General features: G+C 36.6%; 1 protein-coding gene across 11 annotated transcripts in view; it reads right to left on the bottom strand.

Annotated features, from left to right (window-relative positions):
• ANKIB1 (ankyrin repeat and IBR domain containing 1) overlaps positions 1-23,589 on the bottom strand; it is a 91,407-nt gene that overhangs the window by 8,186 nt on the left and 59,632 nt on the right. For all 11 annotated transcript variants that reach the window (XM_051612943.1, XM_051612945.1, XM_051612946.1 and 8 more), the window contains 13 exons: positions 21,030-21,147; positions 17,225-17,433; positions 14,837-14,925; positions 13,226-13,370; positions 11,698-11,864; positions 7,562-7,650; positions 6,384-6,514; positions 2,981-3,115; positions 2,337-2,423; positions 2,181-2,247; positions 1,638-1,783; positions 784-962; positions 195-246 (listed from right to left, as the gene is read on the bottom strand). In XM_051612943.1, coding sequence (XP_051468903.1) covers positions 195-246; positions 784-962; positions 1,638-1,783; positions 2,181-2,247; positions 2,337-2,423; positions 2,981-3,115; positions 6,384-6,514; positions 7,562-7,650; positions 11,698-11,864; positions 13,226-13,370; positions 14,837-14,925; positions 17,225-17,433; positions 21,030-21,147 — 1,614 coding nt within the window. The remainder of the gene's footprint in view (positions 1-194; positions 247-783; positions 963-1,637; positions 1,784-2,180; positions 2,248-2,336; positions 2,424-2,980; positions 3,116-6,383; positions 6,515-7,561; positions 7,651-11,697; positions 11,865-13,225; positions 13,371-14,836; positions 14,926-17,224; positions 17,434-21,029; positions 21,148-23,589) is intronic.

Genomic DNA, 23,589 nt, shown 5'->3' with positions numbered 1-23,589 from the left:
GCATTGTTTAGAGCCACTGCACAATTTCCTATGCATATATTTCCTTCTATTGTGAAATAAATAAAATGGTAAGCTTAAACCAGCTTGAAATGCTTTGAATCGAAATAAGGAAGCTCTTCATGCACACTGTGATCATACCTGTGTTTCTAGAATATGCAGAACTAAGTTAAAAAAAAGAAAAAGAAATAGTTTACCTCGGGGGATGCAAATCCTAAATATTCCCAATCCCATGTTCCACCAGCAAAGCTATAAAGTGAAAAGATATACCATAAAGTTTAGAAGTAGAACAAAGCATGAACAACCTCCAGAGCTTCAAAATCTGCAACATCTAAAAACTAGTGCAACTGTAACTCTCTAAATCTAACAAATCTTCTGTTTTAATTCTCACATCAAAATTAATTTAGGAAACCATAGAATTAAATTGTTGACTATTTCAGAACTACTTGATATTTTTAGCAAGTACTTGCAGACTTTTGCAGTGTACCAGGTATGCAGTGACTTGAAGGAAAAACGTGAAATAGAAGCCATGCCATCTAATCATTAATATATTACAAATGGGGAAGCAATTTAGGTTAGAGCATACAGAGCAGTGATTCTCAAAAACATTTTTCCCCAGTAAAAAGTTGTAACTCCACAAGGATCAAATGTCCAGGAAAATGTCTCTACATGGTGATTTACAGCCACCACATTTATCAGCTCCACCTCACTGTCAAAGGCTGACAGTGGACTCACCCACCCTGGCAGCTCCCAGTGAAGAGGTGCAGAGCATTCAGCTTGAATTACCTGCGCCTGGGTGCTTCTGGGGAGTCTGCAGGAGCAACCCCACGGGCCACGGAGGCCAGGAACTCCTGCCGCTTCTGCTGCACGAGACAAGCTGCACGGATGATTTTATGGCGAGGAGTCCGAAGGTAAGGCCTGTTCACTTTCTGTGCAAGGTCTTCAGTGACCATTTCTAGGTCTGTCTGCAATAGTTAACAACATACAGAAAAAAAGTAATAAACAAATAAAATAATTTTACAGTGAAATGAAAATCGGGCAGAGCTCTACACCACCAATACTGAGCAGGATGATATCCATTTCCTGGAATTACCACTTGAAATATCAAAATACCCCAAAATGTCTGCCCTTCCAGCCTACCCTTTTAGAAACCTACATGCTGTCCTCCAGCTTGGAGCAGATGCTCTGCACTCACACCTACTGAACATGTTTGAGGGCCCAAAAGGAAAGAAGGCAGATGCCACTGACAGCCAGGTATTCCCTCAATTTTGTCCCCACCACTTCTCAGACACATTAGTAGAAAAAGTCAGGAAAGAGGAGCTAGAGAAGGAGATGAAGACTGAAGGTAAAATATTACCTTCAGAAAAGCAGGTTAACAGTAAATAATTTTCTTTTTTTTTCCCCTACCACCTGTCCTTATCCCTTATCCCTATCCAGAAAAGTGTTGTTTTTAATTCATTCTAAATTTGAACTAAAACCTACTTTGTCACAGAGTAATAAAAACGCATTCATTTTCCAACTTGGTTACAAATAAACACCATGTGTATCAGTTCTACATTACAACGCCAGCAAAAATACACCCATAACTAGTATTACAAATAAGAGTAACATAAGAAAAGCAAAATATATGCATGCATTACCTGCATAAGTTCAAATATTTCTTTCTTTGTGCTTTTAGGCTCCAAAAAGAATCCGTATGGATAAGAACACTTAAGAATGCGGCGAGTTTTTAGAAGCTCCTGTACTGCATCTTCAATGAATGTGGTATCAGGACAGCCTCCCTCAGCTGTAAGAAAATACAAGCACTGTGAAAATATTTTCCTGCTGATATCAGCATTTCTTTTACTATAAGTTTTCCTCCAAAATAATAGTTTACGTGCATGTCTATTAATAATTTGCAAGTAAACAGCAGCAAGTTCTCAATGACTACAGTGCTCGTACTACAAGAATTAAGCAAAAAAACCAGTTTCTCTTTTGCTAATGCTACTTTCTTCTAAAGTCTTTAGAATACATAGGATTTACTGAACATTTAGCTTTCATCCACTACTTATGAATTCTAATAGTGGAGGAACCACATCACACAGCAGACTGATGTGAGCTCTACCCGAAAAAAAAAAAAGTTTCAGTTGCAACAGAGTTAATTTGTTTTCAAATAAAACTCACAGATGACAGCAAATACTTACTTCCACTGAGAGCTCTACTCAACTGCTCCATCTTTTCTTTGGCTGTTTTTAGAAGGCGCTGTTCTAACTAGAAAAAATAATAAAACAATACAATAATTATTATTTTTGAATTTATAAAATACAAACAAAAATCAGTAAAAATGACTTGACCCACACCTGGTAGCTAAGTTCATGGTTCTTAAATCTTGTGTAATAGTGCATAAACCTATCAAGCTCTTGAAATCTTCTATGCTTCTTTTCAGCCTGAAAAATAATGGGGAAACAAAAGAAAGCAAGATAAATCTTATTATTTAACAGTCACCATTAGATATAATTACCTAACCAACTGTTTCTGTTCCGACTGTTCATGAAGTACTGTATACAATGCTGATGAGTGCCATGTAAGGAAAGAGACAAGGGTGATTTTTGAAATTTACAAGTCTGCAAATACCATAAACAAAGAGTTGATACACTGTGTCAGCATGCTATTTAGGTAGACTTTCCAAATGCCCAAATTAAGGCACCTCTTCCTACTGCACAGCAGCAAATTACAGTAGCAGCATGCCCATTTCACAGAGGAAAACCATACCACAGCAAGCGACTTGAGTAAATTCACCAGTGGTTGTTACCAAAGCTAAGAAAAGCAGAACCAAATCTTATGTTTCTATCCACAAATAAGCAGTGTTTTCTTTCTGTCTCTTTAACAGATTTAAGTTTGTATTTTTCCATTCAGAACTTAGGTTTGGAAGAGTTTTCATGAAACTTAAATAGAAAAAGGCAGCCTTAGTCCTACTTTTCAAGCATACACATTCATTTGTTACCTCTACTGTCATCTCCTTGGACTGCTCTTCTACATGTTGAATAACCTCATAGCGAGTGCATCTGTAGTAGCCTCCAGTGGAAGAGCTGTGTTTCTTCCATTCTTCTAAGCATATCCAGCAAAAGTCATATTTGCACTTCAGGAAAAAACAAGGAATAAGAGAGGAAAAAAAAAAAAGTTGATACATTGTAGTTTTGCAGTTACTCATCATCATTCCTCCATTAACAACTGAATCAACATAATTCTGAGTGTGCTTATGTCAAAACAATTTCTGAGGAGCCTCCATCCTATTTTCCTTACTACATAAGATCTGAGTTATCAAACCATGTCAGTCATAGTTTTTGTTCTTTGGATCACAAGGTTGTGTTGGATTTACAAGTTAAGCTTTCAGTGGATTAAATAAATCAAATTATAAACACAGCTGATCAGGTTTTGTTTTTGTTTTAAAAAAGACAATTCCATTTTTAAGTGACAAATAAACTGTTCATGAGAAAGAGTTATTTTTTTCCTAGCATCACTCAGAAAACCATGCTTACTGGTATTTTTGTCGTGCAGTGTTCCTGATGCAAAATATTAGTAACAATTACTAAAGCTAGAGAGAAGAAAACAGAACATAAATTTTGAAGAGTGATCACTTCAAGGTGAGCCTCTTCTGCATCAACTGAGTAGAGAGCTTTCCAAACAGGTAACACCTTACAAAGAGATCTGGCTTATCCAGGCTTTTCTGCATCAGAGAAGATTAAACTGTAGGAAATATTCTGAACTCAGCACTGAGTTCTTAGCTACTTTATTTCAAAATAATTGGAAGCTATTTATGGATGGACAGGCAAAAGACTTTATGACTTGGTGAACCGTGTTTATCTGTTTTACAGATAAGCAAACCAAAATCCTGAAAAAATGAAGCAAAATCATTAATATGAAGACATTAATATTTTAATTTGGATATATTAAGTCGCATTTTTTTCTCTCTTTGATAACTTTAACCTTTCCAGTAATACCTAGTCCATACCAGATGTGTTCATCAGTAGATGTTTTATACAGTCAATTAGATATTTTACAGGAAGAAATTAAATCTAATACTTGCATTGTACTTCTGCCAATTTTGTGTCACCAATGGTGCTGATTTTCTTCTAAAAAACAAGGCAGACCAGGGTATTTCTTCTTGCTATTGTGCTGCACTTTCTTTGTTCTGAGACATTTTTTTCAAGCTGCTTGCTTATAGAAAATGGTAAGAGTGCTGAGAACTAAGTATGAAAATGTGAAGTGTGCACCACTGCATCATTTGCCCATCATTCGAAAACACTCATATTCATTGTAAGAAAAAAAATTACAAAACATTAAAAAAGCATTATGAAACAAGTTTTTCCTCAAGAAACAGAATGAGTAAAGCTTGACTTCCTATTAATTTATGTGTATATGCTCCTCCTGCAATATTCTCACCTCTCCCAAATTACCTCCCTCCATGATCACTCTACTGTATCTGTCTTCTAATCTCTCACATCTCCAAAAGCCTAGTCAAAAACCTGAGACTCACTCAGTGTTCCAGACCCTCCTCCAATACTTCAGTCTCACTAAACACTTGAAACCACACCATCTGTTCCTACACATCTCCCAAACCCCTGAGCTCTGTTTCATGTGCCTTTGTGATCACCTAGCCATGCAGCAGCACTGCCTGGGCTTAACAAATCACATGTGCTGTCTGGCCACTGTCTGAGCCAAGCAGAAGAGGTAACTGCTGAGGAGGTATTTCAGCCTCTTTCTTGGTACTAGTACAAATTAAGTCTCTGCACCATACAGCTGCCAAGTTTCATGAAACTTGCTGTAATTTAGTATCTGTGAACTCCCTCCTGTTCCTTCATACCTGGTTCAAGGCACACGCAGATGGTAAAAAAAACACTACAGGAAGGAGACTGAGAGGCAGCAGGACTACCTAAGCCTGTCTCCTTAGAAACTGGGCTCATAAACCAGCATGACGCCTGCTTAAACACAGAAATGTGATTTTTATGAGTAAGAAGTATCCTCCTCTACACCAAAGTACCTGCTAGCTGCTAAGAGGCAGTCGTAGCCCATCATGTATTAAGCTTGAGCAGACCTTAATGCAGCACAGGCAGAAGCTCCCTCACAGACCTTTACTTCAGCAGAGGAAGAGACACTCGAGGTGTCCACTGTGCCTTGTGTCAGCCCTGCAGGCAGCTTCTGTAGGCAGAGATTTCTCCCCCACAAAAGTAATCTGACAGATTTAAGGTCACTTTAAGCTGTTTATAATTTATAGCATCAAAGAAGAAGAGAGAGCTGTGGCTGTCAGCCAGTGCCTCAGAACAGTACTTAATAAAACTATCCGCATGTAACAGTGTTTAATGGCCAAAGTCTTCTCCAGCCTGAAGCCACACTCAGATGAACTCAGTGGCAAAAACAGCAGCAATGTGCCTTTTACAGTTTTTAGTATTATGGAATTTATTAGCTCTTTAAAAAATAATTTATGAAAAAAAACCAACAACAGCAAACTCAGCACAAACCAAAGTGGAGGAGAATCTGTTCCCTGCTGCCGCAGACAAAACCAAATAAATGACATGAAAAAAAGCCCCAACTTTCAATTCCTATCACAGAGAGACAGAGAAAATGTGACAGTAATATAAAGAAAATGGGACCTGCAGAGCAATGGAAAGAGACTAACCCATTTCCAGAAAAACAAAGAAAATTACTTTCTAAATCTCTTAGCTTTTTATTGGAGGCCAACTAGGTAAAGTGCGTGCTACCTTCTTATGTTTAATGGTGTTCCTCAAAGAGATATTAGCTATAGTTACATAAGATATAACTAATTTGAGAGAAAAATCATTCTCAAATGATACAGAACTCATGGCAAAAAATATTTTTTTCTATTTTGGTACCACAGTGCAAGCTCATGACTCATATTCTGGCGGCTGTCACCAATAAGTTTCTTTTGGAATTACTCTTTGCTGTCTTTCATTCCTACTGATTAATTCCTGTTTACAGGTTTCCATTTAAATGTCTCTGTTTTGTTGCTATGTTAGAGAAATAATGCAAAACAAAAATGTAGTAAGGCAAAACCTTCATCAGAGCTTACCACTCCTTAAAATGTCTCATCTTCTGCCAACTAAAAATATTTTCTTCTACACCACTAATGATTATTAAACTACCAATTACTTCTGTTTCCTTACGTTTCATGCTGTATTGCCAGTAACTCTTAGGTGGTTAAGAAATTTCAATCATCTGCCAGGTTTCACTAAACATTAAACATTCTCTACATGGAACCCGCCATTTGCGAATTGTCTAATTCTTGCAACAGGTTCCATCAGATCTCAGGAATGACATTTAGAGGTTTTGGGGGTCCTAAAACGTATACATAACATACACTACCTGAATTATGCTTTCCCCGTCCTTACCTTTGCACACTGCATGTGGTTGCAGCCCTCGTTCTTCTGAATTGGAGACTTGCAGTTGGCGCAGGGTTTGGAGTTTGTCAGCAACCACAGGCAGTTGGCAGCATCCTCATAAGCCTCACTCACACCCACCACTTTTTGAGGGTGACAGGAGGATGTGAAGCATGCAAAAACAGGCAAGTTGAAAATGTAAGTGTACCTAAGTGTAATCCTTTGTGATAATCAGGTTACAAAAGACAGATGTTTACCTGTTTCTTGAGAGAATTCTAATTCTTCACTATGTATCTGACATACATAAATATGTACAACTCCTAGTTTACAAATATTATATGTGATATTATTACACATATTATTTATCTATATCTCCACACGTATTTCTAAACAAATGTATATAGATGATACATGACATTTATAATACAGAAATGAGCAAATACATATATGAGAAAAATCAGCACAGTTTGACAAAGTATGGTGTATTTTGCCTCCTTTTAAAATTTTCTATGATTTCCATAGTATTTATAACATATTACGGAAAAAGCTCTGAACTATGGAAACCCAGTTAAGTTTGTATTTGTTCAAATTACTCTTAATCATTCTTTTTGTTTTGTTTTGTTTCTGTTGACCAAGAAAATGCCTGTCCTGCACAAACCCAACCTTTATTATTTTTTTCAGTAAAAGTTATTTATCATCACACCATTCCCCACAATTCCCTTGCAACTCATCCTCAACCTTACTACTACTGTCACCTGTTGTTCTGAATTAGTTTTACAGAAACACGAACAACCACATGGAATATAACTCAAACAGAAGTGCAGACTGGGCTAAAATATTCAAAACTGCCCAGGACAAATAAAGTTGTACTCAGGAATAAATCAGTGCATTAATGAAATGAAACTGTAAGAGGAAGGGAAAAGAGTTCTGTATGCCCTGGCTGAACCACATGCAGATTTATGGGGAGGGATTTATGGGTTCAGGGAGAGTGGTCTACCACTGCTCCTGCCTAATAAGCAATTAATGTGTGAAGCAGCTCCTCATTCAAGGGTTTAATTTTCTTCCCCTTTTACCCTACTACTTTTCAACCCATGTGGAGTTTTTATTTAATGCAACTAAAAAATTCCTCTAAAACCCAAAGATAACAACAACAGAAAAAAAAAATAATCCCCCTCAGGCATGACTCTCACATTCTTCTGGTTTCATTTCAGATATTTTCTGTAGCCAGTCCTTCCATGTTTGGCAGTCACAAGGTTCATGTGCTTCACCAAGACATTCCCTGAAAATGAAGGTGTACATACAATAACTTATCATTTAGAGATTTAAAGTTAAAATCAGTTGAAGCTAAAACCATGGAAACTTAGCAAGTCAATGCTTAATTAAGTCAGGAAGATAAAAAAATGACCAATTGACATTATTTTTAAATACTCTTAAGACTACGTGCTCACATTTGAAAATTACAACCTGAAATAAATAATCTGATTTGCAGTTTGTTTAAGTTATGTCTGGGTATTATTTTAATGCCACAAAGTGCTAGTATAGTTTCTCTGATAAAGGTTAACCAGAGTAAAGAGATTATCCAAAACTAGGTAGTTTGCTGTATCTGAAATGAATTTCATGTAGTATTACTTGTATCTTTTCAGTTGTATTAAATACTCGTTAACTAGAAACAAGCTTTCAATCTAAAAAAAGACCCAAGCCCGTCAGCACTGATATTAAGTATTTATGGATGTTTACTCCTTCCACTCTGAAACAGGAGCTTTAACTTAGTTACATGGACACAGTGGAGAAATGAGTCCCCTGAGCTTCTCTTGAAGTTACTACTGGCTTCAAGGATGGTAATTGCTACAGCAGAACAGCAGATATATGGCTTCCAGATGGTGCTTGGGTGTAGAGTGTCAATATGGAGTCTGGATTTGTCATGACTCCCTTTTTTACTGGAATGGCAGCAAATAGCCTCCAACGTCTGCCACATCAAACAAAAATAATTCAGAGGGAGCATTTTTCAGATGGGCACCAGCTGCATCAGAGCATATGCAAGTTTTCTGAAGATCCAATGGTGAACTGCTCTCTGCAGTGCAGGTTCAGAAAATACATCAAGAGTCTTCTGATAGATCTTGTCCACATCTTAAGCAGGAATGCAGGAACAAATAAAAGGTTATGGCAACGGTTTCAACTTTTTTCCCACTTGCTAGTCTGCTATCAAACAAGCTTCATTACACAAGGACCTCTGAATCACAGAATCACAGAATATTAGGGGTTGGAAGGGACCTCCGAAGATCATTGAGTCCAACCCCCCTGCCAGAGCAGGAACAAGAAAACTAGGGCAGATCACTCAGAAAGGCATCCAGACAGGTCTTGAATGTCTCCAGAGAAGGAGACTCCACACCTATCTGGGGAGCCTGTTCCAGTGCTCTGTAACCCTCACAGTAAAGAAGTTCTTCCTCATGTTGAGGTGGAACTTCTTGTGCTTGAGTTTGAGTCCATTGCCCCTCATCCTATCACAGGGCACAAGTGAAAGAGCTTGTCCCCACCTCCTTGATGCCCAGCCCTCAAGTATTTATAGACATTGATTAGATCTCCTCTCAGTCTTCTCTCTAGACTGAAAAGCTCCAGGTCTCTTAGCCATTCCTCGTAAGGCAGGTGTTCCAGTCCCTTGTAGCCCTCTGCTGGACTCTCTAAAGTAGATCCCTGTTCCTCTTGAACTGGGGAGCCCAGAACTGGACACAATACTCCAAGTGAGGTCTTACCAAGGCCAAGTAGAGGGGGAGGAGAACCTCCCTTGATCTGCTGGAGACACTCCTCTTAATGCACTCCAAGATACCATTGGCCTTCTTGGCCACTAGGGCACATTGTTGTCCCATGAATAACTTGTTGTCTACCAGGACTCTAAGGTCCTTCTCCATGGAGCTGCTCTCTAGCAGATCACCTCCTAGCCTGTACTGGTGCATTTTGTTGTTCCTTCCCAGCTGCAGGACTCTGCACTTGCTCTTGTTGAACCTCATCAGGCTCCTCTTTGCCCAGCTCTCCAGCCTGTCCAAATCTCGCTGAAAGGCTGCACAGCCTTCAGGTCAATCAGCCAATCCTCCCAGCTTCGTGTCATCAGCAAACTTGCTGAGAAAACACTGTCCCATCATCAAGGTCATTGATAAAGATGTTTAACAGGACTGGACCCAGCACTGATCCCTGAGGGACTCCACTAGTTACAGGTCTCCTGATGGACTCTGCAACACTGATCACCACTCTTTGGGCTCTATTGTGTAGCCAGTTCTTAATCCATCTCACTACCCATTCTTTTATCCCACGTATTCTGAGCTTGCTCACAAGGATGTTACGGGAGACTGTACCAAAAGCCTTGCTAAGGTCAAGGCAGACTACATCTACTGGTCTTCCTGCATCTATCCATCTAGTCACAACATCATAGAAGGCTATCAGATTAGTCAAGCGTTATTTTCCCTTGGTAAATCTATGCTGACTACTCCTGATAACATTCTTCTCTTCCATGTCCTTAGAGATGACCTCCAAAATTAGCTACCCCATCATTTTTCCAGGAATGGAGGTGAGGCTGACTGGTCTGTAATTTCCTGGGTCTTCCTTCTTGCCCTTTTTGAAGACTGGAATGACATTTGCCTTCCCCTAGTCCTCAGGCACCTCTCCTGTTTGCAATGGTCTTTTGAAATTGATGGACAGTGGTAGGACAATAACATCAGCCAGCTCTCTCAACACTCTTGGCTGCATCTCATTAGGGCCCTGCTTCCTTTACAAGGGCTGAATTACACCAGAATGTCCTCTAAGTGAGCAGAACCTTCTTGCCATTGCTGATGGTTCATTCACTTTTGTGGGGATGAAAAAAGAGCCTTGGAAAGGCCTTCTTGGTAATTTTGCTGCTAAAATGAGATCTGTTTCAAGACGTTAACTGTATTTGCTTGTGCAGTATCTCAAAGCATTAACATAAAAGGAATTCAGGAATACTGTCAGAAAACAGAAAAAACCCCACATTTATCATAAGCATTAAGCACTCAGAGGACGTTTTCACACTCAGAAGACATTCTGGGGTAATTCAGCTGACGTAAAGGAAGCAGAAGCTTCCACGGTCTGAAGGACCATGTCAATATTACACTAAAGTGGACTCAAGCTCTGTCCTTCAGGTTAACGGAAAAAAATGATTTTCTGTAATCGGATGCAAGGATGAGAGGATGGTACTTTTTTGTGGAAAAGTACTAAGGTTTGTTAAATGGTCACTGGTAAAAAAATGTTTTGCTTTGTTTCCACAGGATTTGCTTCTTTCCAAGTTCTCAATCCATTGTGAACAACCTCCTCCTGAGAAGTTTATGTATTCTGGCTTTTGTGGTTGTTTCATGTTTACTTTCCTCTTGTTTCTTCTTCCTTTCCATTCATATGGAGAAAGAACTAAAATCAGAGCATCTTTCATTAAGAGTCTTAAGATATTTTGAATCAAGGAGATTATTCAGCATCTCTTCTTCTTGCATCATGGTTTCGATTGAAAAATGAAAAGCAGGATTTCTCAGCTTGCCTGTCTAAACTTGGTTTGACCTTTTTGATTTTCCAACAGCGAAAAGGATGTCCCACTACAACAGTCATGAATTGTCAGTCTGATAATCTCAAGGAACTAGGATAGGGCTTTGCTCTTTGCTCAGAAAAATGTCCCACCACTTTTTTGCTTTTGTTGATACCGATTTTGTCCTTTCCTTGGAAGGGCTGAAGACAGGCAACCTGAGGGATGTTTTTTTTAAAAAACTTACAGCTTTTTACTCCTTCTCAAGCTTGCTTTCATCTTAAGACTCAACAGAAGATAATGCAAAGGAAAAGTGAAACAATGATTGGAAGAATTGTGCCAACAGATTAGCTTTGTATGAAGCAAAAGGGCCTTCATACTCCTGTTCAAACTCCTGCTACTTTGATGTGATTCTACCAAAATCCAGAAAAAGCAAAAAACTGCTGCTTTTCTGTACAATACAGAATGTGCCATGATTCAATTATACTAAAACTAACTGGAGGGGACAAAAAAACCCTCCACCAATATCCAGCTTCTTGTTCCCTCAGAAAAGAACATCACAACATTCCACACCACTGTTCCGCATCTAACAAAGAGCCAATAATAAGACAGTATGATAAGCCTTTGCTGTGCCCCAAAATACTAAAATATTTGTGCACTAGATGTTATTAAGTACAGGATGGTACAGTCATATCCCATCTTACAAAAATTTCTGTTGCATGCTTAGTTCTAAGTGGGACTTTTAAATGAATCCCTGGAATAGCTGTAACTATGAGTTTATGTAGATGTAGATGAGTTTCCATTACTAACCAGCAGAAAAGATGTCCTTTTCCACAATCTACAGCAGGGGCTTTTAGCATAGGGAAGCTAAGTGTATCTGATCCTGTTGAATTTGATCCTTGTCTTGTTAGCCTTACTGCTCTTTCACAGCCTGGTATAGGACACCATTTAATAGCAGGATTGTTTTCAACAAAGGCCTGGGGGAAAAAAGGGAAAATATTTTACCACATAAGATCAGATTTCATCATTGATATAAAAGAATTTGTACTCATCAACTTCCTTTGAAGGAACAAAGCCAAAAAGCATAAGGACAATCTTGTAGCTACTCTGGTAGGCTTTAAAAATAGTTATAAAAAGGGAAGAATTTTATCCCCACCTTAAAAATGTGATTTTTAAAAAAATAACAACAGTACTGCAGACTTACGCTAATATGTAAATTACTTATATCCCAAACAAAATGTTCAATGTGTGCAAGTCGATTCCTTTGTGATATGGCTTACTGTAAACTTCTACTACATATGAACTGGCAATACACTCATTAACAGAACTGACTTGCAGTTGAAAAGAATTAAAAATTTAAAAATTCCCATAATATATCCCACCTGCAATAAACTTGAAATCAGAACTAGACTAACTCAGGAATTTACCACCATTCTTTTTTTGGTTAATGCAGCCTGTCTTATTTTGTAAAACTTACATCTGAAAAATGAGGAGGAAAAGGAACTTTCACTACTTTTTTTCAAATCTATGCAGATCATCAGCCAATTGAAATATGAAGATGTAAAAGATTAATCAGATCTGGTAATTTAATTTGCATCTCACTGTGTAAGACACTGTGTATTACAGAGACTCATCACACAGAGAAAGTACTTCATTGTAAATGAAAGAATATTTCTCTACTTTCTTTTGCCCTGCCACCACTGATGAAGTAGCACATTATCTCAAAGACTAGTTCATTACTACACTAGTATAAAAGAAAAATAAGGTGAATTATAAGATTGCTTTTAAAAACAAGTTGCAATGATAGAAATAAACACAAAAAAATCAATCAGGAAAACCAAATCAAGATTTTTCTACTTCTCTTCCTACAAATAGCAATAGTATCAAGCACTGGATGGAAAAAAATTAATTCACTTGTACTAATAATTTTTTCTTAAATGGAAGCAGACATTGTTTCTGAATGTAAACAGTCTCTTGCTAATAAAGATAATCCAAAAACTCTTAAAAATTTCAGATTGCTAACACAAACCAGTCTGGCAGATTAAAAGCTTCGTATCACCTGATATGAACATTAGTTTGATCAAATGATTCCATTAATACTGCATGAGCTTACACATTATGGAAATACTGCCTTTCTTCTTAAGAAATAATTATAGTGTTCTTTCCTTTTTCTCAGAGGTATATAAAACATTTATATTAGGGTATGCAAGAGAGCAAATAATTCAGTGTACATACTAATTTATGAATTTCTACTTGGAAGGTTACTGTTATAATGCAGCATTTCCTATAGAATTTTTAAGTTTGTATAAAATGAAATACAGTTCAAGTGACACTTTACCTTAATATCAAATTGAAGGTATCTTTTGTCCATCTCCTTGGAAACCACACTTTCTATGATGTCTACAGGCACAAGCTGGAAACAATCATATGCTGGGCAAAAAATGTTGTGAGCTTCACCCTCCTGAATTTTCAGGTTCAAAAATCTGCCAGAATTTTGTCAGTCAGTATTTGTGAATATAAAGTGAATATTAAAACACTGCTGAATACTTTGTACTAGGTTCACAGATATTCATATTATAAATTTTTAAACAAAGAATAGGAAATACCCCTTTCTACTCATAAGGCCTACAGATATGATGAACAGTGTAACTAAAAAAACTAAAAGAACACTGTCATGGTTGAAAAGTGAGCACCATCAGCTATGCTTAGCCCTGTGTTTGTAGTTTCTGTCCTCACTGTTTATCAGAGAGAGCTATGCAATGTTTAATTAAACTCAGCCTTCTAACTTAAATCAGAAATGCAACATGTAAGTGTAATTAATCTAGGAAATAATTAATTTGATATGCAATTAATATTTACAACTGTGCTAGTCAAAATAGGTCTGCTCTTGGACTTTATAGTCCCTAAGCAGCAGAATGCAAGACAGAATGAACTCAGAAATCTGTTGAAAGCTGGACTTGGACTAACAGTGCATAAAGTCGCTTAGTTTAAAGGTTGTAACTTACTTATTAACCTGACATCAAGGATGATACTCATCTCATCTAACTTTAATCATCTAAAGGAGAGGCAGCTGTTCTAAGTTAGCTGCCTGGGATCCTTTAACAGTTAAGGCAGAGACACCCTATCTTAGATTCACACCTGAAAGTGAGACAACTCATCCCTGGCATTGATGTGACTCACTTGCAGCGCCTGGCTCAGGAAGACACCCCCCGCCGCGGGTGTGTGCTGCCAGCACGTGCCTGGCGTCGGGCTGTAGCTCTGAGTGTTGGCACAGGCTGCCACACAGAGCCCAGCACCCAAATTAGAAGCACCATGTCAAGCCCGTGATTTCTTGGTCACTTTTACATCACTGCATAACAATTTGACAGACAACAGAAGCGTGACTAACCGCATTCTAAAAGCTCATTTGGGAGAGAAAGTGCTCTCCCTTATCGAAGGAGGAATGGGTTCATGTAAATTGGGCTGAGCCACAGCAGGACTAGCTGTACTGATATAACACTATAACAAGACTCTAGTGTGGTACAGTTCATGTAGTACAATCCCCTGAATGGGGACAAAGATGAATATAAAGGCACTGCAATTATTCCTGGGAAGTATGATTCATATTTATACTAGCATAATTATCCATTTGTAAGTTTTTCCACCAGCATGACTACTCTGACTTTTGTTATCATGGAGTAACAAAAGCGTTACATTAATAGAACTTTTAAGCCGAATCTACTCCTAAGTTATTAACCTTAAATATAAGAAACAATTTTAATCGCTTTTCTGACTGGAAACCAATTTATGATGCCTAAGTTTAGTGTGCTAAATTAAGGAACAGAATTAAGCATGTACTTCATTTAGTAAATGTAAACCCCAGCACTAGCTGTTTATGGTATCCATCCCCTCCTTTTCAAAATGGCCAGTATGAAAGTGTCTCAAAATATAGAAAAGTACATGTACTCACGCCTCCCAGCATGCTCTGCAGAAGTCATGTCCACAAGGCATATCCACTGGGTCTTCAAACACAGAAATATTACACATGCAAATGTCACACTGTAGATGAAAAAAACACTTCTGATTAAGAAATACGCCAAAGCGTTTCAAAACCTCAGCAAAAACTTAAATTAGTGTTCAGTACGGGAAAAAAAATCTAACTGTAAGCAGAAAATAAGTTTTTTAAGCTACAGAAATAGAAATGGGAAAGATTAGGTATCTCTGCACAAACACACATTCGGGTGCCTTCCATCATGTCTTCTAGCTCAGTACGTGCTTCGTGCTGTGGAGCGCTGGGACCTCAGAGTTAAGAGTTCTAGGGACAAGAGTAACCTGAGTTTTTCATCAGCTTCACAGGCAACAAGAAATGGAGTTTGGAGATGACAAAGGCTACAGGAAATGTTTACAACCATCTCAGACAATGAGGTCCAAATTGAGGTGGAGCAAGTTGGTTGTGCAACAGGAGTAACTATTTTAAGTAATAATCTACATAAATACTCTATTTTAAAAAATACTTTGAGGCTTTCAATCAAAATAAGTAAGATAAGCTGCAAATACTGCAACAGAAGATACCACTGCTGTATTTTATAGAACTAGGTACTGTAGAAAAAATAACACTGAATATTGAGACCCTTTTTCTAAAAACATTTATAAGCTTAGGGATGAAACTGCTCATTGCTTGTAGTTAGACATGAAAATAAATATTCCTGTTCCTCAAGGAGTACAAATTGACAAATGGAACAAAGATTCCATGAAAATTTCTTCAACTTTCAATACATTAGATATTATACACAAGTAGGACATTTTCAAAAAGTTAGCCTATGGTACACCATTTTTTAAAAGCACTTCTGTTACAGCCAAAACAGAAACAAACCAAAAAAGGCAGCATTTAAAGGGCAAAACTTGATGAAGGCATTTATTGTTTCAGTCTTTTCAGCTTATTGTCTTGCCAAAATTAGGTATTTTAGAAGTTGACACTGCATTAAAAATGTCCACTACTAAATTTATAGGAGTTTTCAATTTTGTTTAAAATGTAACTTTAAAATAGGAATTCAATGAAGTCCTCAGGTCAAAATACCAAATACAGAACATTTACTGGAACAGTTTAATTACAAAATAGGATGCAAATGCAAAATCTGAAAAGGAGGTTTATAGCTTGTGGTTTTATTTTATCTGCTCCTTTTAGTTTTAACTTTTCTACCAAAAGGAAAGACTTCAGAAAAATATGTACTCCTTCATAACCAAAATTTAAAAAATATTATTTGGTAGCTCTTCATAAGGTTTTTAAGCTAACAGAAATACTAAATGTTTAACTCTGGATTTGGTTTTAGATACAGTAACTCTAGAATGGCAATCATTATCCAAACCTGCATTCTTGGCCTATGGACCATCAATGAAAAACAAAACACAAAATGTCAAACTGACGAAGTGTATTCTTTCTTTACACTTTTAAATTAGGAAATATTCCCAGACAATATTTAACTACAAACATAAATATATGTACGATAATATTATTTTGCCTATACAGCTTCTTTTTCTGCATTTTACAATTAAAGAAATACAAGATTTCTATGCAGGAATGCAAAATCTTAATTTTAATATGAGATCTAGGGATGAACAATTTGCAAGAATGCATATAGTATCTCAGAAAAAAATGCTTAGGTCATGGAGCAAAAGTTTTATAGTGCTGCAGCTGCAGATTATTAAAAGGAGAACTCTGTCTTCCAAAAGAACCACACTGATTTCAATGAAAGGCTCTTTCATATTTCAAATTTGCAATAGCCTTGTAAACTGCTTGAAGCAGCCCACACATAGTAAAAGTAATTATAAGCTTACAGTACACCAGTGGGCTGACATTTCAAAATGCAGACAAAGAGATTTTGTTTACTAAAGAAAAAAATTTCAAAAGGCAGGGTTCACAGCACCGAGTACATTCAGGGAAATGGATACAATGGAAGTGAACATCTTGATAAGTATGAGATGAGAAGAGAGGCTCAAAAGAGCCAAGTGCATTGATGTGACTGTAGCTGGCTAAAATGCTACATTGTGAGTGACAGTCAAGGTGAAAAGAGAGTGCTTTGTATCAGCCAGATGCTTGATTGTGTTATTATGCAGAACGTTTAGGGTGTCAGCTTCTCTGTTCACCAGTTTTGGAATGAGAAACACTTCACGCCTTTACAAACTTTATTTGCAGAAGGAGATGGTGCCACAGCTCCACCATCCACATAGGTGAGCTGTGCTTAGGAATAAGCTCTTTTGCCCTGCGAGTTTCAGACGGATTTATATCATATATATAAGACATATAATTATACGCTATATATATAACATGTAATTTATAATTCTGTGACTATAAACTTACCACAGCTGTCTCAATGTCTCCCGGCGAGGGGCTGATTTCATCAGGGGAAGTTACAGAAGAGCGTGTGGTGCGTGGAGTCCGTGGAGAAGGGAGCGTGTCCCAGGCGTTGTACCCACTTGGAGGGGGAGTTGGCATCTGAACCCCAGAACGCTGGCAGCAGTTCTCTGGATTAGACATCCATGCTTCAAGTAACTTCTCCCGGTCCCAGTCTTCAATAAACACACAGATACAGGAAATTATGCAGCTGACAAGGTTAAAAATATATTTTGTAGCTGCACCCTCAAAAGAATATATAAACACTAAGCTAAGAAGTTTATAAATAAATAAAATTGATAAAGGGTGAGTGGAACTTTAAACATTAAATTTTACAGAACACATTCCAAGATAATACTTAACAAAATGTATTTATGTAAATAATTGCATCACAAGCATCTTTCCCTGCAATATCAGGCTTAAATAAAATATTTTTTCTTATTTATTTACAGCAATTTTAGTAGCTAGGAGACTCAATCACAAACTAGAGCTGCAGAGACTTGCAAAGACAGATTAAAATATAACACCTTTCCACCACAGAATTTTCAATGCTTTCCCTTTTTATGAAAAAACTAATTGTTCAATGTGGATTCAATTTTGTGTGTGTTTTATTTTTAAGAAGATGAAGCCAAGGGCTACAAGCAAAGAAAGAAGACTAAGATACAACTGGATCACAAAAAGAATTGTGACATAATGAGTTACTAGTCTTTATATGTGCATATAAGAGTGATGTATTTCTGGGGAAAAAGAAGAAACCCTCACTAGATTGCAAAAGAAATTGCATACATTCTAACATTTTTAGTCTATAATAAAGTGTTACTGAATGCTTCACTTTTATTCATAATTAACACTTACTATTTATATATTAAAAATAATGAGGGAAAAATGATTATGTAAGAAGACCTCACAACTAAATAAAATCTTTCTTACTCATTGTTTGAAATGTTTTCTGTTTCTGACTCCTAAGACTAATACTAAAGATAGCTTAAGAACAGTGATTTTTTCCTATTAAAAATATTTAAAAGTTCTCATTTAAATATAAATGTATCAAATTCTTATATGGATTTGAATCTAAAATAATCAATATGCATGGATCAGAATAACAAGAATTTGAAAAGGGAAGTGAAAATTCCTGGTTTTTTTTCCTGTCAATAACTAAGTATTTTAAAGGTGGGGTTTTTTGTTTGTTTGTTTTCTTAATCCTTTGTTACTCCCACTAGAAACTCAACATTATTAACCATATTTTAATTTAATTTTAGATTTTATAAGAAAAAAATATATATTTCTATACTGTATTAAAGCTGGGGGGGGGGAAAAGTGCATTCTAAGCAATGAACTTAGTGAATAGTAGCAAACTTAGTAAATACCATACTAAATACCCTGTCAAATAATGACTGCTATCATTCTAAAATCTGCTCCTCCTATTATGAAAAACAGCCTTTGAGCTGGAGAAGATTTACTGATCAGGTGTTTACTTATGTAAGCTAAAACGTATCTTGGGTTAGTTTATTTGTTAAAAGACATGGGTCCTGAACATATTTACACTTCAATAATTACGTTACTATAATTTTTCAAATTACTCTGAGTTTATAATCTTTCAGAGGAGAGCTGACTGATGCTGAGATACTTTTTCAAAAAGTTTTCTGGAGCTCCTTTGTTTGTACTGTATCTTTAAACTCACCCAGCCTTAAGACATGCCACTAAATGGATTCCACTGTGTTTTCTTTACTAATTTAGGAGTTTTAGTAAAATATGAGTTAGTTATAATTGCTGAATTACATATCTTTTATCTGAAATAAAATTCTGTATAATAACTAGATGAGACACAGGAACAATGTTGAAAAAACACTTGTGGAAAAACTGTAAAGTTATTTCTTTTCATGACTTCGTAATTAGCTCTTGGCTCTAACTCTACATTCTTCTGTCTCTTAATTAAAAAAATAAAAATACAGTCTTAACTCTTACAGCCTGTGTCATTAAATGAATATAGTTGTGAGATAAAAGTAAGCAAAGTTTGTTGGATTAAATATGACATGTCCATAAACTATTAAAAAGAAATACATAAGAATGATCTTTCCAAGAATTGAAAACATGCTTGTCATATATGAAGTGTGAATTAAGTTAAGATTTCACATTTTTCTTGTATGGATTTCAAGATCAAATGCGAAAACATTACCATTTCACATTTGATGTTTCTCAATTGTCTTAGCCTTTGTAAAAATCTCGCTATTCTCCTTACAAGGCTGAACCAATTCTGTCTTCATTTCAAATAAAACAAATTCTGTTGGAATAATTTCCAGTGTATGACTACAGCTACAGGCAAAATAATTTACTTCCTCATGACTCCCAAATTGTCTGTGCTTCCTTCTCTGCATTGGCCAATTGCATTAAGCTAATGCTACATCACTAAGGCAACATCAGAACAACCTTTCCAACACAGACTGATTTCTTCTCAGCTTTCAATTCCTGCTTGCTAGATGCTGGCAGACATTTTTCCACAGCTTACATCAACTTCACTGGTTTTGTATTTATTACAGACTGCGCTGCAGGTCTGAACAGTACTGCCATAATCTTCTTCTTCAAAATACCTGCAAAGGTTACAGAATCTGCCTACCCACTTAATAAAATATTTCATAATACTTTACCTTAATGAGAGTATTCTGAGAATCCAAAATAGCATTCAAATATTGCACATATTATAAGAATTAAACAAATAATGTTAAAAAACATGTATGCAAAGACTGTGTCTTAAATATAATCATGTTGACTTAATTCAATGTTAAAAGGAACATGAATATCAACTATTGAAAATAATGTCCAAGAGATAGGTTTCAGGTACCACACCTCCTCAGGAAAGTCAGCCAAATGTTGTGAGTTTAAAAGAATATTCCCTGTTTCACTTTTTCCTCTCCCTTTTATTTTCACAAGGAGACCACAAAAATAATAGGATATGAATGCAAACCATTAACTGCCTGAGTAGTTTCTCTGGCATACAGTAACAATGCAGATGCTTCAGTAAGCACAAGTTTTGAATCACGGAATTAAATGCTGAAGCTCCCATTGAGTTTCAGAGAGATACTTTTGTCTGGAGCGAACACACTGAATTCAGTATATTCTGACAACCTCAGTTTAAATGACACGACAAGAGAACAGACTAATTCAAGTGAAAATAAACTAACTACAGATTTACACACAGAAAAGTACACCCTAGATAATAAAAGGGTGAAAATCCTTCAAAGGACAAACACTCATGCTTTAAACTCCAAGCCACTTTCCAACCATTTATTACAATTTTCATGGTTTAGTTTGCTTACTATCTCACAACTATATCCAATTTATTTATTGCAACAATAAATAAACAAAAAATAAATAACATTTTATCCTGTTCTATACACAAATATATAGTGGCAGAAAACCAATGGTCTGACAAAAAGCAGGTACAATAAATTTGACTTTTTAAATATATAAAACCATGGAAGTTCTGCTTCTGTGTATCTCACTAAAATAGGCAATCTCTGTTTCTCCACACTGCTTAACTTAAAATGCCTTCCATTATAATTTCTTGTTTGAGTTACTTTTCTATCAGCTTCTCTGTCTGCCTCAATGCTTTTCTACATACTGCAGCTGCATGTCTTCCAGAAGTACTATATGAGCTGTTTCCTGGTATTTGATTAACCATTACTTCTCTTTACTTGCAAATAAAAAGTAAACATAAATCTGCAATCTTAATTTATTGAAAATAGTTTCTTTAGTCTTCAAGTTTTTGGATTACCATGTGCCCGAAGAAGAGCTTCTGCAGTGAAGAGTGGAGCTTGGAGCATGTCAGCAGATTCCACAATCAGCATATCCTTAAGCCTTCGCAGGTCCTGAAGTCTTAGACCCTCATAGGGCTTTGAGAAGAAGAAGAAAGACAATTTATGTCTAGTGGTATTTTCCGGTTAGTTTTTAATTCCATACTAAAATGAAAACATTCAAAGCACTGTTACTGACCACCATTTCAACTGTGAGGTAAGATGTGGCAACATTTATTCATTGTGCAGACCAATGACCATGTGACATTATACGGAAACACTGTCATTTTGCAGTATTTACAGTATGACCCTCGTACATTTCAAAGTCTAAAAGACATTACAGTTCTCCATTGTAGTTGGAGGCCATGTTCAAATGATGAACTAGCTGAACTTTTTGACTCACTGTCTCTCAAACAAGCTAGATTTTCACAGAATCCAGCCGAATTTTTAAGAGGTTCAACCTCAAATATTGTGGCATTGGTATGAGACTGCATGACTAAATTCAAACTGAGGATTTCAGGGGATAGCGAGAGAAAGGATAGGTTAACATCCATTGCTTACAGGTCCTCTGACACATTGAGAGCTGTTAACTTTGAATTCATCTGGAGTAAGACACATTAAGACATCAGATAATATGAAGAGTTGCATTTGTGATTACAATAAGGTAAAGGTCTTCTGGGGCAATATCAGAGAAGTCAATAAAGAACAGGACAGATGAGATATGCAGTTCAGAGAAACACAGAACAGTTGCAGTTGGAAGGGACCTGTGGTTACCATTTGATTCAACTCTCCTTGCTCAAGCAGGGTCACTTACAAACAGCTGCCCAGGACTGTGTCCAGATGGCTTTTGAGCATCTCCAAGGTTGGGGATTCACTGTACATGAAGAAGTCAAAACTCTCTTTGAGCAGCAGCGGCTGACTCCGATAGCCATAATAGACAGTGATTTTAGGATTCTGAATTAGTTCCAACCAAGATACTGGAGATGCATACATGTATTTTGCATACTCCTTTTTAACACTAAGAAAGGAAGAAAATGAGGGCAAATAATATACCTGTTAGTGTTGCACAGGAAAAATGCTCAAGAAGTAGGAAAAAAAGTGGGAGGATCTGCACAGAAAATGCACACAGAAGTGTAAAAAATTATTCTTACATGTACTCTTTTTATTTATATAAAGGATATCTAACAAAAGATTTAAAGCATTTGACATAAAACTCGTATGTCCTAATTAGGAATCTGTCCATCAAATGGCAGTTGTCTTCAGCAATTTGGAGAAGAAAGGACCCTGAGCAGCAGTGGTAACAGATAACCACTGTCAAGACCACAAACAATTATTATTTACTATCCATATTTTGATTTTATGTGGAGCACAGTCCAGGACCCTCTAGAGCGAGATATTATGCATACACATTTATGCACACATACATGAAGACAAAGACTGGTTCTGCTGGTTCTTGGAAGTTTGCAATCCAAGTAGAAGTGTACTGTGCGTCATCCTTTGGGGTTAGGAAGCAGAAGGCCGAAGAGATGGGGAAAATGGATACCCTGGGCTTCTAAATTATTTTATTATTTTGAGATACCTACTCTAAAAACAAAACATGCTTCTTACATTCTAGGTATCATAGTAAACTCTATAAAAATGCATCTAAAACCATAACTGACTCCCAAAAGGACCTCTACTTTTAGCTAGTCAGTAAAACAAACAGGAGCTTCTCAATAATAGAAACTTTGTGCTTAGCAAGAGTAATGGTGGCACGATTCTGCACTAGGTCTTTTCTCCTTTTTGAGAAAGCAAGCGAAGCAGAAGAGAATGAACTTTGACTGTCCTGACCTTTATCTTGATTGCCCAAGTTCAAGGAGTTTCTGTATGTCCCTCCATTGCAGATCATGCATGACTCAGTAAAGACCGATCTGAATGTTAATGGCTTCTGCTGAAATACATCTGGGCTACTTGATTCATAGCATGCTGGAATTTGACTGACCTACTTCGTTTTACAAAAGAGACCATTTAAAAAAACATGTCAGAGAGACAGGGATACAAACAGCTGGGTGTCTGAATGATTATAATTGCACAAATATGCTACAAAAAATGGAAGCAAAGAGTAAATCATCTTGACTGAATGTGAACTGCATTTTGAATTGCAGTTGTAAAACAAGTAGCTTTGTCAGCACTTAGTGAAGACCATACATATCATAAAAATAAGTATCTTTTCTGTTAAACCTGCAACTTAGATGCATATTTTAGGACCTAGTATTTTATCCTGAATAGCAGATATGCTCAAAATTATATTTAACTGATTTGTTTTAGGTCAAACACTGGAAACTATCTTCCTTGAGTAACAGACCATTATATTATCTCAGCTGGAGCACTCCACACAACCCAGCAGGGATTTCTGGATCCTGCAGTGTTTAAGAATCCTAATTTTATCTTTTTAAGTAATGAAGGAAATATTTCTTAAGAATGTGTTTGAAACTTTAGACATTTCTTTCATAAAATAATATATGAGCCCACAAGAAGAAGCAGAAATAAAGGAAATTTTAG

The sequence above is a fragment of the Apus apus genome, chromosome 2 (genome assembly GCF_020740795.1).
Source record: "Apus apus isolate bApuApu2 chromosome 2, bApuApu2.pri.cur, whole genome shotgun sequence".
Classification (NCBI taxonomy): domain Eukaryota; kingdom Metazoa; phylum Chordata; class Aves; order Apodiformes; family Apodidae; genus Apus; species Apus apus.
The sequence above is the reverse complement of the archived record's forward strand: the minus strand, read 5'-3'. Positions and strand labels throughout refer to the sequence as shown.